Consider the following 19,983-nt stretch of genomic DNA (forward strand, 5'->3'; position numbering starts at 1 on the left):
ATCTTGGATTACTACAACTCGATCACTAAAATAATAATAATATCAAAAATATATCTGACACAAATAAGACAAGTATGTCAAAATCACAGTAATCAAAACACTAATTAAACCTAAAATCAACATAACGTACCCAAAAGCTCACATGCAGCATAGCAATCCATCACACAACACAAACCACACTCTCACAATACATTGTCAACACAACAAAACATTCTCAATCTCATGAATCACTTTGCCCCTACTAATACTTAGATTCCTGTGCTCAAAAACAGGACTGTGATGTCAGTAGCTCAGAAAATACTCCACTAGGAAAACCCACAATGGAAAATCCACAGAGGACTCTGGAATGCAGACAGAAGCCAGACTAGAGACAGGGCAAAAATGGATCTCTAAAAGCAGATGGGAGTTTACTGTGCACCCATCCTTGGTTACCAAATATTTGTGGGCACAAGGAAATTGGATACCCCAAAAAGTCATCTTAACAACATGCCCATGGGTGGAAAGATGGATCAGAGACAGTGTTAAACATCACTTTCATGATTTCATGAGGTAATCTGTCCTCAACAGAAGGCATCATACAGCATACCATTATAAAGTCAATTAAGTGAGTACATACTCAATAAGTGAAGTCTAGGGCAGAGTTAGAAAATATAAGGATTTATTACAAAAATTCAAAAGGTGCAATACAGATATTATAAATGCAGATGCATAAAGTCTTTGCCATGAGGGCTCTCAGTAATAGGCCAATACAGAAAAAATAAGCAAAGTCATAAATTATTCCAAGTCCAAAATGAGCAGTAAAATCAATAAGAAATCGGACAGCATCCCTAGTAGTATCAGAAAAGTCTCTAGGTTTATCTGACTCACTCACAAATGTAAGGGTTTATATCGAAAATCTTCTCCCGAGACAGAATGAAAAATGAAAATCGTCATGCTGTGAGCAAAATGAATACAATTTGGACAAATCAGATCCCATAATTATTAAATGTCATATTTCCTTACCATCTAAGCACTATCCCTCTACATAAATAAATTCATTCAGCCCACTCTACGCTAATGCCATCCATAGATGGCAGAACAAACTAGTTATAAAACTACAGAGAACTATTGTGAATGAATTCAATACAGAAGGCAGCGGGCAAGACCTTGAGCAGTTGAAACATTCGTGAGCCCTTACTGGAAAAGATTTAGAACAGCGACAAGAACGTAATTCGGAAACAAACAAACATGACTGTGCTAGACTTAGTGCAACAGAAATAAACAGTGAACGTACAGAATGAGACATCCATTTTAAAGAAGATGGTGTCAAGACCTAACTGAGGTCTAGTTAAAATAAGCCAAGGGAAAACAATTTAACAGGTAATAGACAAATTACTTCAAAGGGAATAAAATCTGATAAGTGTATACATGTACATCCATAGTCTACGTGTTGTTAATAACGCACAATAATAAGTGCACAAAACTCCCACAAACTGAAATTACCTTGGAACACACCACAATACCAAAAATGAGTGTGGTACCACCAACAAATGATTTATGTGGTGATTAAAATCTGTTACTACACTCTATATGTGATCCTTTTTGTGACCCTCAAAACATGGCATTCACTACAATGCATTTCAATGGGAAGCAAGTCCCGGAGTCCTGTGATGGCTGACACAACATATTTTATAGTTTGTGGCCAGCCAACCAGGAATAACTAGTCCTTTTTAAAGTGGCTAATTAGAACATATTTGGACACATACAGCACAGATATCACTCTCTTTTTAATCTGTTCATGACCACCCCAAGCACTTCATTGAACACAAATTTCATTAAAAAATGCTCAACGGATTTACACCAAATAACAAAAAGCAAATTTTCTGAATAAAGTCATAACTTGCTGCCAAATTTCATTCAGTTGTTTTTTCTGTGTCACTTTCCAAAAATTCCTATAGAAATTAACATGCGAAAATCAATGTTTTGGGACACCCCCCCCATGTTTTGGGGCCCCCCGATTGAATAATTGGTACAAAACATTCGAACAAAAGAAGGAGCTGAGGTCAATGAATTTTTTTAAATAAAGGTTTTGTGAAGATTTGTGAAATAACGCCAAAGTTATCAGCTAAGCAAAATCGTGTTTCGTATGGAAAGTCTGACTTAACTATAACTACATGGTGGCACTGCCACCGTAGTTGTGAATATATATTAATTTCTGAATTTGTATTACTGGCGAAACAGCTAAAAGTGCCTCAAGGCCTGACTTTAAAAAAAAAGACTATATATATATAAACAGATTAATATTAACTAAAGATTATCCTCATTTTTCATCGGTTTCCTCCATTTCGAAACCAGCCAATGGCAAGTGAAAAAAATAGTAAACATACAATCCACACCCAATTTTGCTTAAAGTCAATATTAGGATTTAGGATGTCCGTGTTATCAAGGCACTCGGGTGAAGAAGAGAAAAAATGGCCATTGTTGTGAACTCGTGTTTTGGGTTGACGTTTCCTATAATTACTTCTCTCTGTTCGATAGTAAAAATCAAATCCATCAGAACTGAACATATCTTCATTAGCCTGAGGTGCAAAATGGGTCTGAATTTCAGAAGAGTCTAGAAAAGTTTTAGATGAAAAGACCGATCCCCTTTCTTCTTGGGCTATATCCTTGTACATTGGTTTAATGTCAACAAACTGCTTGGCATTTAAATCCATCCATTTAATCAGGTCTCTTGCTCTCCATTGAAAAACACTTATCAGAGCAATTGTATCACCCTCTGCTGTGTGAGTATTATTTGGGTACTCCATGAAAAATCTGAAATACAAGTCACTGAGGCCGTAGTTCCCCTTCTTGGGGGCAGACTGCTGAAAGTGGTTGTCTGCACGGTCTAGCCATCTCATGGCTGTCAGAGTATCAGCACAATAAACATCATCAAGACACAAGAGCCCGTATTCAGACAGCTCAACTTTTAACAATGGGAAGTCATAGTGGTAACCATTGTGCGATACAAAACACACAGGTGAATACTGTCGACTTAGGAAGGCCTTGATCCCATTTACAACATATGAGTTGAAGCTCTGCTTCCTGTTTTTGAAAAGAACTTTATTATTAAGTCCTGTAAGGGTTTTTGCTGATGACGTGAACTCTTTTTCTGGGTCGATACAAAGGCAGAGCTTATCCACAACACGAGGGAAGCGTGGGACTGGTCGGAAGGAGTTGGTGAATTCAGTGTTCTCCAGCGAATGCCTGCTCACTGCCAGTAGGCTGATTTCTGTAATTTTAGGCCGTGATGGTGGTAAACCTGTAGCTTCCAAGTCCATGAAAACAAATGTTTCAAAAGGTGTCCGTTTGAAATCCCACTTTGAAAACATTCTGCTACTGCCTATGAAAAAACAAATACATATTTAATGGTTGGGTATGTTTCTCATCAACACATTTAGTGACTTGCTAAAGATGAATGTTTGCGAACAGTATACAGTTGCTGTTATTAAGCTGTGGGCCAGAGATCCCTAGGGGTTTGCGATTGTCTAGAAAATTAAATAATAGATTAATAAAATGTATATAAAGAAACAAAATGTAAAACTGAACATTCTATTAATCGGAAGGTTTTTGAAAGTGGAAGCTAAAAAAATTAGTTGGTATCCTTGGACTGATTTGTGTGAGCGGAATACAACAGGTGGGATGGGTAGCCTCAACTGAATTTAGAAAACCTTCCCATTAAAATGAAAATGTAAATTGTCAACATGCCTCTAGTGCCATGAAGTGATAAAACACTAAGAAGTGGCTTACCTTACACTTGACCAAACATACTCACTCACTGTTAGAGGGAAGACGGCAATGACTTTCAAGGATCTACATCCAACTGATGTCTCATAAATACTTACAGGGCATTCCATTAAGCTTGTATCTCACTTCGTAGGGAATTGCCAGCATGTGCACAACCTCAAGACTGCTCTCCTAACAAATGAAGGCTGGTCAGTAATCCTTTCGTGGCTAAATGGCTAGAACATAGACGCTGGGTAGGCAGAATCCCGGGGACTCCACCACTGTCCCATAGAAGCTGGGTGACTATCCTACAGAGCCAAAGAGCCATTATGGCTATCTTATAGATGTGGCGTAAATACTCTGTCACACAGTGTGATCAGTCACTGGAGGCTACTTTTTCATTTACTGGGTGGGATGGATATTCAGTGGAGACTGCATGATCCTCAAACCTGCAGGTTCATGCCATGGTTTAAGTATGGTCAGGACTTGGGCGCCTACCCCTTAAAATAGCATGGACAACCTCAGAAGCCTGCATGATCAGTGCCTGCAGCTTCCATGACTTGCCACTGGGGTTGCACTGCTGTCCCCGAATCGTCTCAACCACTAACCATTAGAGAGAGAAAGATGGCAGGTATGTGTACGTGCATGAGATGCAGAAAGTGTGTGACAGAGGAAATGTGTATCAGTGTGAGGCTGTGTACGTGACAATGTGAGGTAGTCTGTGTAAGACGGAGTATGCATGATACTGTGCGTGAGAGTGTGTGATAGTGACTTTACCAGACACCATGAGACTGTGCGAGATCTACTAATGTTTTATGTGTTAAAATGTAAGACAGGCCCAATTTACTGGTAGTCAAATCTGGGCACATAGCACTGCCTTGCGTTACTCTGCAGCGGGTAGGCATTACATGGGTGGAGCATCGGCATTCCCATACACCCACCCATGTATTTTGACACAAACCCAGATTTAGAAAGACTAGCAAACCTGGATGTGCGCCAAAATGGTGCACCTACCCGACAGAGGCATAATAAGGAGAAATATTTTTATTTGTCCTTGTTACTTCCTCTTTCAATGTGTGCTGTATTCTACAACACACATGGAAAGAGGAATGTGACCCCAAGGATTGTTTTTATTGCATGAGGATCTGCCTTACTGCAAAAAAGCAATCTAGCCTGGTAAAGGCCCCCCTGTAATATGGTACGAGGCTACCTGATTGGGTGCTAGACAGCACACAGTGTACCAGTGCAAGGAGACAGCAGAAATGCTTCATATTTTGTAAATATGGAGCATTTCTGCTCTCTCACTCTCACAAACCCTCTGCAGCAAGTATCCTTGCTGCACTGCCTTGTATGAAATAATGGTGAGTGTGCCCCAGAGGGGCATATTAACTACTATTTTGCGATGTGTTTTCGTCACAAAAGTAACACATATCGATGCAAAATCGTTTTTTCCCCAATGTACTTTCCAGTGCAAGAGTCATTCCATTGGTGGTGCATGGGCATTCCCATGCAACCACCCCCTGGTTTTTGACGAAAAACCCTATCTACTAAAAAAAGTACCCAGGGTTTTGTGAACAAAAATAACACTGTTTTTAAATAGGCACTATCAAGGAGAAATGCTTTTATTTCTCCTAGCTACTCCAAATTTGCATGTGTGCTGCAATGTACAGCACACAAATAATGTAGGGAAAGTTCTAAAGTTACTATAAGGCACCGGAACGTCACTTTTGTGACATTACGGTGGCGTAATGTGCTCCGGCATATTTACGAGGCCACGTAAAGCCATTTTACGTGGCTTTTCATGGCCTTGTTTACATGTGCCCCTTTCATGCATGGGCGTTCCATGGCTGTTGGTGGTCCCACACAGCACCCATGGAATCTGACACATTTGCAAGAAATCGTAAACCTGGGAATGTGTCAGAATCGCCCGCCACTCCTGGAGTGGGGTTAGGGAGGCACAACAAGTAGAAATGTCTTCATTTGTTCTTGGTTTCCCTTTTTGTGTGCGCTGCATTTTGTAGATCACATGTAAAGAGGAAATTGCACAACTGTTTGGGAGGCGTTCAAGGTCACGGTCCAGGGTTGGTGCATATCTAAGGGCTGGGGCATACTCAAATCACTACACAATAGCTTCTCCACATTGGAAAGGGAACTCAAACAACTGGAAAGAGAGCTGAGCTCTGCTCCCGATAGAAGTGACACCACGGCCACCATATGCTGGATAACTCACGGAATACGAAGACCTTGCTGAGAGGGAGCGTAAGTTCCGGGGGAAACATCATGTGGCATGGGTTTATGGCGAGGGGGATCGCCCAGGGAACCCCCTGGCAGCCACAATCAGACCACCTAGATTTTCCAATTATGTAACGGAGCTGCAGGATGTAAAAGGCAATACACATAGGAATCTCCCTGACCAATTGCGCACGTTTAGAGACTATTATGGTAACTTATACTCCTCCCAAAGAGGCACCCCTCTCGACTTACCCGACTACTTCGAAGATACTGCCCTTGCCTGGCTGGGGGATACTCAGCAGAAATGTCTCTATCTAGATTTAGAACTAGATGAAATAACAGAAGCTATCATGCAGATCAAGTCAGTGCGGGCCCCGGGGTCCGATGGGTTGCCAATAGAGTGTTATAAAACCTACTCTACAATTCTGGCCCCACTCCTGAAGGAGGTATATTACGCAGCATTGGAGAAAGGAAGTATGCCTATGATGATGGGAGAGGCACTTATAACCTCCTGGTTAAAACCAGGGAAGCCCTCACTTTGCTGTGACTCATACCGGCCCCTTTCCCATTTAAATTGCAATACCAAAATATTAGCTAAAGTCCTGGCGACCCGACTAAATCTGCTGATGCAGCACCTGGTGTTACCTGACCAGGCTGGCTTTATTCCGAGTCGAGCCACATTGCATAATCTCCGAACACTGGCCGCAGTGTTACAAGATATTGACCCTAAATGCTCGGCAGTCGCTGTATTCCTCGACGCTACCAAGGAGTTTGACTCCCTGGAGTGGGACTACCTGCTAGACACACTAAGCTATATGGGGATGCCTTTCACCCTCCTCCAATGGATCCAACTGTTATATCACCGCCCGGTGGCCGCAGAGCTCCTGAACGTGGCCAAATCCTCTCCCTTTACCGTATCCAGGGGCACACGGCAGGGCTGCCCGATATCCCCCATCCTATTTGCCCTGGCCATCGAACCCTTAGCTGCTAAACTTCGGCAGCATCATAACGATAAAGCATTATTCTACCCGACTAGACAACTACTCATCTCCTTATATGCAGATGATATGACACTTTATGTTAAAAAAACTCATGACAATCTTAACCCCATACTTCGTGAGATAGCAAAATTTGGGGCCATCTCCGGGTGCAAATTAACCGGTCCAAATCTGTGGCCTTTCCCCTAACAGACAACACCCCACCACACCAGTCGGACTATCCCCTAGTTTGGGAAGTGGATGAGATAAAATACCTGGGCGTACGCATCACGAGAGACAGGGATGTGCTCATGCGATTAAATTGTGGCACAGCTGGAGAGAAAATTAAAGATACCATCACCAAGTGGATAAGCCTTCCACTCTCCATGGCACAGGGAATCTCCCTAATTAAGATGGTTTTATTGCCAAAACTTTTGTACCTCTTCATTAACATACCTTATAATCCCGGAACCTTTTTCTTCAGTACACTCAACTCTCAACTTACGAGGCTCATATTGGGGCGGGAAACAGGCACGACTAAACCTGGCCAATTTGATGCTGCCATATCACCAGGGAGGATATGACGTCCCTAATTTTGAACTTAATTACTACTGTGCACAGGCCCATTTTGCCACGTATTGGCTTCACCCACAACCCTTTATGCCCCATTTGGCGGTGGAGGATGGCTATATGGCCCGACACCCACGACATGCTATCTCTTTACGGCAGTGAAGCAGCGCGAACGCGACCCATCCACCGTAGACTGCACAATACTAGCATGGCAGCGGATAGCGAGCAAGCTGGAAATACCCATGTTGTACTCTCCTATGGTGTCCCTCTCACGAAATCCTTTATTGCAAGTCACATATGAGGGGATATGTTAGAAGAAGTTAGAGAAACTTAAGTATAGTACCTGGGGAGATCTCTATGTGGGGGGGGAGGTTCCGCTCCAGGGAGCAATTCTTTGAGACCTTTGAGCCGACGATAATGGACACATTTATGTATACCCGCCTCCGGCAGAGTGTGAAGGCTGTGACGCCTGCCTTTCCAGAAGAAACTGATACACTAGTCCCACTGCATGCCTTACTACAAGCGGATAACCCTCGGCACATCATATTCGTCCTCATGCCCAGTTCGTGCCAGGCAGGAATGGGATACAGATCTGAATGTTGCTCTGACAGATGAACAATGGGAGTTCAGCTGCGCGCAAACAAAGGCAGTGACCGGCAACAGTAGGTTGCCCCTCATCCATTTCAAATTTCTGCACCGCCTATACCATGCCCCTAGACTCTAAAGGTTTCGCCTCAGAGATAGTGATGCATGTGCGCGATGCGGTCAGGAAGGAGCGGGGTTTCTACACCTAGGGTGGGAATGTCCACAGGGGAGGGCTTACTGGATACAGACGTTTCAGGGGTTGTCGACCATGATTGGTACCCAGATAACACCATACCTGCTCGTAGCCCTATTGGGCTTGACCCATGGATTTCAAACAGTGCACAAAAAGTTCCTAGCAATGGGATTACTGCTGGCGAAGCGACAGGTGTCGTGTAGTTGGGGGAGAGGCCGCGCCCCTAAATTTAAGGATTTGATTCACACTATGTCTACATGGCAGGACTACATGCACCACTATGCAGACAAGCTCCCCGCCAAATCGCGCCCGAAAGACATCTGGGGCCCGCTCACCTCATATCTTCTCGCGCAGCAGGCAGATCGGGTGGAAGGGGAGGATGCACCGGAGACTGGGCCCTGCCCCCACCGCACAGGAGCAACCACATGAGACATGAGTGGCGGACCAGGGCGCCGTGGTATTCTGACTTGAGATTGGAAATGGCAAGATCATGCTTGTTGTACTTAGCATTGCTTGGAATGAGCGGAGTGAGATGCTGTGTGATTTTACTTGTGATGTTCTACCTCCAAATATTGCTGAGACCTCATACAAGCCACAATGTGTTGCTGCTTATCCATATACGCTAATAGACTGTATTGTCACGGACTGGACAGTTTTGCATTATTTCTTGACCTGTATTTGTAGGTCGGTTGGGGAGGGGGTAAGTTAGTTAGTATTCCTAATTGTGTGGAAAACTGCACTACGCATATCATTGACGCTTGAGCTTGGATGGTGGCTTTTTTTCTACATTGTTGTACTGTGCAATGTCAATAAATGTTTTCGAAACTTTAAAAAAAAAAGAGGAAATCGCCTGAATTGCTTGATTTTGTGCAGGAAGGTGCCACTTCCTGAACAAAATCAATCAGCCCCACAATGCAGGCACTCTTGCACCATGTGCAAGGGTGCCTGCGTTGGCGCACGGCAGCCTATTGTGCGACTAGGAAAAGGACAGGAATGCGCTGTATCTTGTAGATTAGGGGGCATATTTACAAGACCCTTGCGTCTCTTTTGCGTCACTTTTCCCATGTTAAAAGTGACGTAAAAGTGGTGCAAGAGGCTTGAAAATCTGCCCCACGGTGCATTCCTGTCCTTTTCTTTTGACGTAGGGCAGCGCAAAGAGATACCTTGCGGGGCTGCCCTACCTCTTAACCGCATAAATGAGGCCCAATATTTGTTACTGGAAGGGTACCCTTCCAATACAAAACCTATATTAGACAGTGCACAGCACTCGGCAGCCTGATTGTGCGCCGGACTTGGGAGACAAGAGGAGAGTGCCGTATTCCTGGCGCTGTCCTGCTCTCTACTTCTCTTAATACACAGGAGGGGATTATTTACAAGTACCTTGCGCCGCCATAATGTCACTTTTTTTTATATTAAAAGTGACGCAGCGACGGCGCAAGGGGCTTGTAAATAAGCAGCATCCATGGCTGTAGCGCTGCATTGCGTCAGACTGTAGTAAATAGACCCCGGAGTGTACAATCGTGTATTACCGGCTGTGTTTGTGATGCTGAAAGTATGTGACTGAGACCTTGTTAGTGTGCTTAAATATCTGTGAGAGAGAGTATTAGGAGAAATAAGACCCACTCCGTAAATATATTCAATACGTTCTCAGTAAAGGTGTACACAATATACATATTTCATCATCATAACGCAAGCAGTTCTTGAGAACTTACGGGGGTATACTTGCATTCAGAAACGCGAAGAACTACAAGGTGTTGGTGGGATCCAAGTATTTACAAAGTGCGCCCGTCTGTTTCTGCCATCTTGTGTGCTGTATTTCTTCTTTCACGAACGCACTGTAATACACGGCTCTCAAGGAGTCATTCTTAAAGAAACGAAACCGAAACTAATGACAGCTTCACCAAACTCTGAGCATACTTCCTGGTTGAACGGACTATAAATAGGAAAACAAGCCCAACTCGCTTAAAATATAGAACAGATGCATCTAATGTCTGGTCAATAACAAGCATTGGCAATTTGGCATAGCCAATAGGTCTCGCCTTTGGGACTTTATAAGTGTTTAGCAATGCAACAGTTGATGCTGTTGCTTTAAGGATATTGTGCTGCATGACTAAATACTTGTAATGTCCCAAAAGCAAGACTTATTGGCGATGCTAATGTTTTTATAGCATAAGTATGTTTCTAAACAGTGCTTCAAAGTAATGAATTGCCTGCTACTACAAATAGCACCAGGTTAGTTTTTGTAGCACCAAAGAGGTGTGCGCAAATGTATCTAAGCGCTTTGGTGCCAGGGCGTTCCACAAGATGCGAGCAGATACTTTAAAGAGTCCGCCGTGCCAGTATAAGTGTTAATGTATTGGGAGTGTTTTGTATCATATAAACGAGTACAGTAATAAGTGCAGAGATGATTTGGAACAGCTGGGCTAATGCGCACACTCGCAAAAAGCACCAGGTTCGTTTTTGTAGCGCCAAAGAGGTGTGCGCAGATGTATGTAAGCGCTTTCGTCCGGGCGTTCCACAAGGTGCGAGCAAATACTATAAAGAGCCAGCCCTGCCAGCATTAGTGTTAATGTATTGGCAGTGTGTGTCCTGTGTTTGCACTGCTGGCCTCAGACCAATTGTGAGTCCTGTCAACGGCTGGAACAAAATGGTTGCGTTGGAGGGGGGGGGGGGGGGGGGAGGAGGAGTACGGGTGAGAGTAGGCGAAGGAGCAGACATGGGGCGAGCGAAATGAAGCTGCAAGGGGAGCTACATAAAAATACGGGGATTTTAAAAGCAGCGATAGGAAAGCTGTTAATGAGCTAGCTGACAAAAGGGGGGCTTGGGGGAGGGCAGCCGACCCCTGGGAGGTCTCCTCCCCCGGGCGGTTTGGGAGATCTGGGTGGGGGCTCTCCTTCTAGCAGATTCCATTTGGGCTCTTTTTGGGCTGGTTTTTAGTTGTATTGTGCGCTGCCTATAAATGGGCGTGGACCGCTTTACGGGCACCATTTTGGGCTTAGGTGACCTGGTGGCCGGTGTTATCTTAGCTATTTTTGTCAGAGTTTTGGTATTTCTTACCTTTCCTCTTGTAGCTATTCTCTTTTCGCTTACTATGGCTGGTGAAGATTATCGAGTTTTGGAAGCTATCCGTCTTCTTAGTGAGGCGGGTCGTTTGGACCTGGTTATTGGTGATCGGGGTCAGACCGAGCCTCCGCGTCCCCAGCGGGAGGCTTCGGCGAGGGTGTCGGCGGTGGTAGCAGCGTGTTTCTCCCCGAAACGCCGGAGACAGGATGGGGTAAGTGAGAGGGGTCGCTCCAGGTCTCGGCGGGCGGGTGCGAGGTCCCGTCGAGGGAGTGATTCGGGGTCTTCGGATCCGTCTGTTTCTTTGGATACCTCTTTGGTCGAAGTGTTTGGGGAAGGGGATTTTCCTACTGTGTCAGGGGAGGTTTCTAATGTTGGTTTTCGTGACAGGGCGGCCTCTGCTCCTGTTTTGCGAGGCCGTCGTGCTTCCAGACAGCTTGGCTGCACGCGTCGCTCGGCTTCGGCCTCCGCGGTGGCGGGCTCTGACGTCACCAGAGGAGGGGGGGCGGAGGCCATTTTGAATGTTGAAACTGTGGCGCAGCGGCTGTTACAGAGCGGTCAGGTTCAGGTGGTGCAAGAGGTTGTCGCTCCCCAGAGCGTTATTCGTCAGCACGTGGTGCAGGTTCCTGGGGCGGCTGACGGTGGTTATGTGAGTGGTTCCGTTGCCCAGCCTTTAGTTTCTGGGCCTGGTGTGGACATGTCTGAGAGTTCTGGTGTGCTTGTGCGGGCGCCGGTGAGGGATCGGAGTAGCCCTTTATTGTTTTCCCCCGCGGTATCTAACAGAGGGGAGGCAGTTTCTGTATGTAGCGGTTCGTTAGGGGAGGGGGAATGGGCCCAGATGGGCTTGGTGGAGGGGGCTGGGCGGCCTGAGGGGTCTTTCCTTGGGGGGGATTTACTTGGTACTGGTATCCCTGCTGGGAGTTTTCGCCCGCCGGAGGTTGTAGTAAGTTTTCCCCTTGGGGGGGAGGGGAGTGGTGATAGTTTTGTTCAGCAGGGTCCTGTTGAGGGGGGTTCTTTTTATAGGTTGTCCGGGGATTTTCAGTTTCCTGGTCGGAGAGTGGATTCGGGTGCTGCATCTCGGGGATCTATTGCGGATGCGAGGGTTCAGGATTTTTCTGCCCAGGGGCCGGCGTCGCAGATTATTCAAGCTTTGTTGGATGTTAGTTCAGATGAGGAGGTCTGCCAACCGTCTCCTAGGCTATGTGATGCTTTAAAAAGGAAGGGTGCAGGTGTTTCTGGGGCTTTGGATGAAGCTGGTAGGGGTTTTGGAGGTCGTGTTGGTGGTTTGTCTTCTGCTCCTAGAGTTGTTTTTAGTGAGGGACCCGGCACACCAGTCCGGCCTTTTTCATTACAGGTGGGAGTCCGAACTGGAGCAGCAGACTTGGCAGGGCGGCAAGCAGCCCAACCACGCCGAGGAGAAGTGCGGGTGGAGCCTGGCGCGGCACGTCCCATACCATCGAGGGATCCCACCGCGGCCATCCCACGCAGGTTTAGTACGACCTCGATGGCCCCAATGAGGGATTTCGACATGGGCGGTGCCTACAGGTCAAGCGCGACCTTAACAGCCTCGGCGGTGGAACCCAGCGTTTTCCATGGGAGCGGGTCATGCACGACCTCTCTTGTGCCACGTGGTGGTCGTAATGATACTTTATCTTTTACAGGGAATCAACAAGTTGTCAGTGGTACTGGCGGAGGAGTGTATAGGCGGGTTCAGTCATCCTCCCCGCCAAGGTCAAACGTGAGGGCTGGTAAGGCCCATGGTCGGTCTAAGACGGTGGAGTCAGTACAGGCTTCGTTGGTTGTAAATGCCCCTTCTCAGTTAGATGAATCGTTGATTTTAGACTATGATGAAGACAGCCCTGAAGAGGGCGAAGTTCGAGAAGTGGTGTCTGGGGGGGGACATTCTAATGTTTCTCACAGTATGTTACAGGCACAGGTGGTACGGAGTCGTGCGGAATCGTCAAGGCCACGAGTGCTCGGCCCCTCGGTGAGGGCTCCTCGGAGGGCGGACGATAGTGCACATCCGGAGTGGAGGACGGAAGCCAGTCAGCCTCCTCTATTACGCCCAGGTGAGACTGTGGTGCATTCTGTGCGGCCAAACATGGTTTCTATTGGTGTTGGAGTGGACCTGATATCTGGTGAGAAGGATGGTAAATTATACAAAGGTCGTGTTGTCAGAGACCAAGGTGTGGGTACAAACGCTGATGAAATTAGTACAAGTGATAAAGTGGATAGTGGCACGTCCACTGTTGGTTTGGGCACTACTAAAAATGTACTAGACAGCAAGGAATTAAAAATTAAAAAATTGCCGTATATGGGTGTTACGAAGCCTTTGGGGGCTCATTTACTGCTTAGTACGAAGGAGCGGATATGGAACGGTGAGCATGTGGAGCTGTTGAAATTGTTGCACAGGGAGGTGCGTGCTAAAGAAGGTTCCAAAGAGGAGGAGTTTGAATTGGCTAAGCGCCCTAAGGTACCTCTAACTATTGAAAATTGGACGGCGGCCTTTTTAATTTATGCCAGCGTCTATTGTGAAAAGTTCCCTGAGCGCTGCGTTTCATTATTTAAGTATATGGATGTTATCCGTAAAGCTCAACTTACTAGGACGGATTACGCTTGGGCTCAGTATGATGAGGAATTTAGGGCGCGTATGGCATGGGATCCCGAGGCAAAATGGGGGGAGTTAGACAATGATCTTTGGCAGCACACCATGGGTTCGTCTGCCACTGGTCGAACGGTTTTTACAGCCAGTGGTCTTCCTTTGGTTTATCGCCCCTTTCAGTCTCGTCCCACCCGGGTAGGGGTGGGGCCAACTCTACCACCCAGTCGCCTACAGGCACGTGTTGGGACTTTAACAGAGGGACATGGAACAGAGAGTTCTGTAAGTTCCGACACGAATGTTCGCAATGTGGTAGAAAGAACCATCCGTTATCCCGATGCTGGGGTCCTAGGCCTTCCGGGGGTCCCCAGGTTTCCCAACAGAGTTCAGGGACTTTCGTTGCACCACAGCAACCTCCAGCTCCCAGGGGAGGGAAGTCTTCATCCGGTTCTGGGCCCAAAGGCTCGTACACCGGTTAATGTAGATAATTTGGCTGCTGCTTTGCGGGATTACGAGCCCGCCGAGCTGCGGTCGGTTTTGTTATCCGGTTTTCAGGATGGTTTTCGGTTGGGATACGAAGGACCGCGTTTGAGACGCTGGTCTAAGAATTTGAAATCGGCAGGCGAACACCCTGCTATTGTACAGACAAAATTGGATAAGGAGGTGAGTGAGGGGCGGATGGCAGGTCCCTTTGATGATTGGCCTTTAGCGAACCTGATTGTATCCCCTATTAGTGTGGTCCCCAAGAAGGAGCCTGGTCAGTTCCGGCTCATTCAACATTTATCGTGGCCTGAAGGTGAGTCTGTGAATGATTTCATTGACAACGAAGCTGCATCGGTGTCTTATTCTTCTGTGGATGTAGCGATGCAATTGGTTGTGACGGCGGGCCCTGATGCTCTAATGGCAAAATGCGATATCAAATCCGCATTTCGACTGCTTCCAGTCCATCCTGAAGACTGGTGTCTTCTGGGCATCCATTTTCTTGGAAAATGGTACGTGGACAAAGCTTTGCCAATGGGTTGTTCTATGTCCTGTGCGTTGTTTGAAACTTTTAGTACGTTTCTGCAATGGTTTTTTACTAACCAAAGTGGACATGACTTGGTCACACATTATTTGGACGATTTTTTCTTTGTGGGTACAGCAAATTCACTGGCCTGCCAAGATGCTCTCACAACGTTTCAATCCTTGATGAGTCATTTAGGGGTACCATTAGCTCCTGAAAAGACCATGGGTCCTTGCGCGACCATGTCTTTTTTGGGGATTGAGCTTGACTCGCATGTGATGCAAGCTCGTCTGCCATTGGATAAAAAACAGAAGATGCTTGATCTGGTTGGAATCATGTTGAGGAAAGAGAAAGTGTTTGTGAGAGAGATACAAGTCTTGCTGGGACACCTTAACTTTGCCTGCAGGGTGGTCAGGGCGGGTAGGACTTTCTGTAGGAGGTTGGGCAGAGCTCTGTCTGGTCATTCTCTTCCACATCATCGGGTGAGGCTGTCTGCGGGGGTCAAGGAGGACTTACGCATGTGGATCTTCTTTTTACATTCTTTCAACGGTGTGCCTTTATGTCGGGAGGTGGATTGGTGTTGGGATGTACAGATATACTCTGATGCTGCAGGCAGTGAAGGTTTTGGTCTTTACTGGCAGGGAAAGTGGTGTGCCCAACAGTGGCCGGCACAATGGAAGAATGGTGGCAGAAGTATTGCCTTTCTGGAACTTTTCCCTGTCGTTGTGGCCGTTACTTTGTGGGGTACGGCTCTAGCCCACAAAAAGGTTCTGTTCCGCATCGACAATATGGCTGTGGTGCAAGTAATTAATAAACAGTCGGCCAGGGATCCCCAGATTTTGAAGCTCCTTAGAGTGTTTGTGTTGGGATGTCTGAAATATGATATCTGTTTTCGGGCCCTGCACGTTCCTGGCGTGGACAATGACATTGCGGATGCTTTGTCTCGTTTACAGTGGGAGAGATTCCGTGGGCTTGCTTTGGAGGCAGACGAGGAGCCGACTCCCATGCCGGACCACCTGTGGACGGTAGGCAACACCGGGTCCTTCAATTGGTTTTAGGTTCCTTGGCTCCTTCCACGAGAACGGCGTATGAGTTGGCCTGGAAGGAATTTTTGGAGTCGGGTGCATGTCGGAGGGAGCTGGATTGGCAACGGTCTGAAGATGTGGTTCAGTTTATTTTGTGCATGATGGACAGGAATCTATCCAGAATTACTTTTTCTGGCAAACTAGCTGGTATTTCTTTTGTGGGTAAGCTTTTGTGGGGATACTCTCCGTCGGCCGGGGAGTTGGGTAGGAGGATGTTGGAAGGATGGTCCAGAGAGAGGGGTTCTGTGCGAACTTTGCGATCCCCTTTGTCGTGGCAGAAGCTGTTTCAGGTGATTTCTGTGCTTCCCGTTGTATGTTCTGATGGTATGGAAGCTTGTTTGTTTGCCACTTTGATGGTGTGGATGTTTTTTGGCGCTTTTCGTGTGTCTGAATTGCTGGGCACCAAGTCCTCTCCTGGTCTTCTGTGGGGGGATGTTCAGCTGTCGATCAGGGGAGTCCACGTTTGGCTCTCTCATTCAAAAACAGATCAGAGAAGTGCGGGTAAGGGGGTTTGGTTGGAAGCGGTACCTCCTCCGGAAACATGCCCTTTACGTTGGGCTCACCGCTGGAAAGAAATGTCGGGTGGGTTAGTGGACCTCCCGGTTTTTCGACATTTGAATGGTTCATGTGTTTCTACTTATCAATTGCGCATGGTACTGCGAAAAGCGCTGCGTCATATTGGTTTAGATGGGTCGTTATATGGTACTCACTCATTTAGGATTGGGGCGGCCACGGAGGCCTTTCATAGGGGTTGGTCGAGGGAAGAGATCATGGGCCTGGGGCGCTGGACTTCTAATTGCTTTCAGCGCTATGTTAGGAACGAATCTGCTGGAGCGCAGGCGTCTTCTTCTGTTTTTCCTGTCTGATTCTGTTTTCTTTTTCAGGTTCTGTGGCTGGTCCTCGGGCTGCTTTCCTTACAGTGTGGATCGTGGACCATTCCTTCGTTAAAAGGGCTCAAGTGCAAGCTCGTCAAAGTTATTTTGGTTCATCTTTGAGTTTTAATGATCGTTTATTCAATGTGATGTGGAAAGGGAAAGGGGGCATGTTATGGAAGGAACTGATCCCTGCACTTAATTCTTGGTTGGTAGGTGGGGTTTGCCCGGATGTGTTGGTTCTTCACCTAGGTGAGAATGATTTGGGTTCTGTGAAGGGGGTTGTTCTGCTTCGGGCGATCAAAAAGGACTTGGCTTTATTGCATAAACAGTGGTCGGGGTGTCACGTTCTGTGGACTGAATTGGTGCCACGGAGGGTTTGGAGGAATGCGGTGAAGCCGAAGGCGGTGGATAAATCTCGGAGGAAACTGAATTTGGAGGTTTCTAGGTTCTGCAGGGATCTGGGTTTCGGTCATATCGTTCACGGTGACATCAAATACGATGCGGTGGAATTTTTCAGGGGTGACGGTGTACATTTGTCCAGAATGGGAATGGATTTATATCTTCTGGAGCTACGGGAAGTTTTGTCTCGCTGCCTGACCGTGCAACAGTTTGTAGGTGAATAATGGGTTGTTTGGTTTTTTGGAATTGTTGGCTTGCCCCTCTTTTCGGGTGGTCCCCCCCCCCCCCTGTTTTTTAGGATTGTGTGGGGGGCAGAAAGGTGGGGCTCTCTCCTAATCAGTCTTTCCCCCCACGGCTTTCTGGATGGCGGTTGGCTATGTTATTGTCAGTTTTGGGCCAGGTTTGGACCCGTTAGTTGTAAAGTCGGTTCTTGTTGGGGGATGTTTCATACTGATTGAGGTGGGGTTCGGAGAATATGGGTCGGGGGATATGATCAGTTGGTTTATAATCGGGGATGTGATATTTTGTATTTGATAAGGTGATGTTATAATGTTATTGGGGTTTGTATGGTTTTATGTGTTTGGGTATGTACGGGTGGGGGCGGGTGTGATGGAGGGTGTGGGGTGGGGGCGGGGTTTGGGGTTTTGAAATAAAAACGAACAAATCTTGGTTGTGGTTTTAGATTGTGAGGCGGTTGCCGAGTTTGTGTAGTTGTAAATGTGCACCTGTTCCAATAAAGCGGCCTTTTTCACACTTCAATGGTTTTTTGGTCTGCTCACTCTCCCCCACCCCTCTCTCCCAAGGGGGGCTTGGGGGAGGGCAGCCGACCCCTGGGAGGTCTCCTCCCCCGGGCGGTTTGGGAGATCTGGGTGGGGGCTCTCCTTCTAGCAGATTCCATTTGGGCTCTTTTTGGGCTGGTTTTTAGTTGTATTGTGCGCTGCCTATAAATGGGCGTGGCTCCGCTTTACGGGCACCATTTTGGGCTTAGGTGACCTGGTGGCCGGTGTTATCTTAGCTATTTTTTGTCCCTCCCTCCCTCCCTAGGTTGGGGTTTTTCTCCTTTTATTTATTAATTGTATGGCTGCTGTTTGGGACATGTGGGCATGGGGTTTTTGGCTTTGTTCTTTTGTCGCTTGGGACAGGTGCGTGGCGGTTGGCTATGTTATTGTCAGTTTTGGGCCAGGTTTGGACCCGTTAGTTGTAAAGTCGGTTCTTGTTGGGGGATGTTTCATACTGATTGAGGTGGGGTTCGGAGAATATGGGTCGGGGGATATGATCAGTTGGTTTATAATCGGGGATGTGATATTTTGTATTTGATAAGGTGATGTTATAATGTTATTGGGGTTTGTATGGTTTTATGTGTTTGGGTATGTACGGGTGGGGGCGGGTGTGATGGAGGGTGTGGGGTGGGGGCGGGGTTTGGGGTTTTGAAATAAAAACGAACAAATCTTGGTTGTGGTTTTAGATTGTGAGGCGGTTGCCGAGTTTGTGTAGTTGTAAATGTGCACCTGTTCCAATAAAGCGGCCTTTTTCACACTTCAATGGTTTTTTGGTCTGCTCACTCTCCCCCACCCCTCTCTCCCAAGTATACGTTTTTAAAGCACACGCTAAGTGAGATGGACTTGCAGCATGTAGGGGGCGCCAGAAATGCAATAACACCTTGCTTGTAAAAGAGGACCAAGTGTAGACGCCACCTAGTCTGGAGTGGTGTGAAACGTTACAATAGTTACTAAACGTGTTTGAATGAGAGTCTGCCATGGCACAAAAAAGAGAACATTCTATGTCAGGACAGGAGGCTCTGATTATGCTTTCTCATTTCTTTATTAGAAATGCTCAGCAGCCAATTAGAAAACAGTATGTAAAAACAAAAACTAAATACCCATGAATACTTGGGTATCATATGACAGATCATAGACACCAGTATAAAACATCACACATAGAATACCAAATCCTCTTTCTTTGCTGCTCCGCAGCCAGTTAAGTGCATTTCAGTCATTATTGCTTTGCTCAGTGTTTTTCATAGCTTTGTTTATGCTTTAAATGCTTGCTGCTTTGACCGCTGGTGTTCGCGAGTTGCTAGCGCTTTACTTGTTTCCTATTTCAGCCAGCATTTCCTTCATTTGTTTGCCGCTTTCATTATTTGTTCGGCGCTTGTGCTCAGACTTTTTTTTCCGTTGCGGGTAGCATGTGCTCGCCTCCCGGGTTCGGGCGCTATGCGCCCGCGCCTCTTTACCCTTGTGGAGCAGGATATTTGGGGCTGAGACGCGCGCACGCTGTGCGCAAGTGCTTCTCATTGATTCATTGCGGGCGGCCATTACCACGCATGCGCGGCGGCCATTTTCTGTGTTTATCTCTATTCTCACACGGAGTACTTCCACAATATCGGCGTTTTATCGCCTGCTCTGCCCACTGCCTGCAATATTACCCCAATTTACGCCCAAATACAAAATTCATACATTGGGCTGTATAATTTTCATAGGCTTTGCCTAGAGTGGGTCATTTTAGCAAGCCCTCCCGCCACATTTTATTTGTTGTTTGCGCAGGTTTCTGCCTGTGTGCTATTGACTTGCTTTGGGGTTGGTCACTCCCCCTGCATTGTGCCTTTGGCCACTTTGATTTAACACTCCTCTGTGGGCATTATTTGTTACACTTTGTGTAATT

The 19,983-nt window shown here is 46.7% G+C and overlaps 1 protein-coding gene across 1 annotated transcript; it reads right to left on the reverse strand.

The window, feature by feature from the left end:
- Positions 1–641: 641 nt before the first annotated feature.
- TREX1 (three prime repair exonuclease 1) lies at positions 642–10,194 on the reverse strand. The gene is made up of 2 exons (XM_086938926.1): positions 10,014–10,194; positions 642–3,361 (listed from the first exon to the last, which is right to left on the reverse strand). The coding sequence occupies exons 1-2, from the start codon at positions 10,027–10,029 to the stop codon at positions 2,307–2,309; spliced, it is 1,071 nt and encodes a 356-aa protein (XP_086795052.1). The 5' UTR covers positions 10,030–10,194; the 3' UTR covers positions 642–2,306.
- Between the last annotated feature and the right edge of the window lie 9,789 nt (positions 10,195–19,983).

This window comes from Lissotriton vulgaris, chromosome 9 (assembly GCF_964263255.1).
Source record: "Lissotriton vulgaris chromosome 9, aLisVul1.2, whole genome shotgun sequence".
In the NCBI taxonomy this organism is placed as follows: Eukaryota; Metazoa; Chordata; class Amphibia; order Caudata; family Salamandridae; genus Lissotriton; species Lissotriton vulgaris.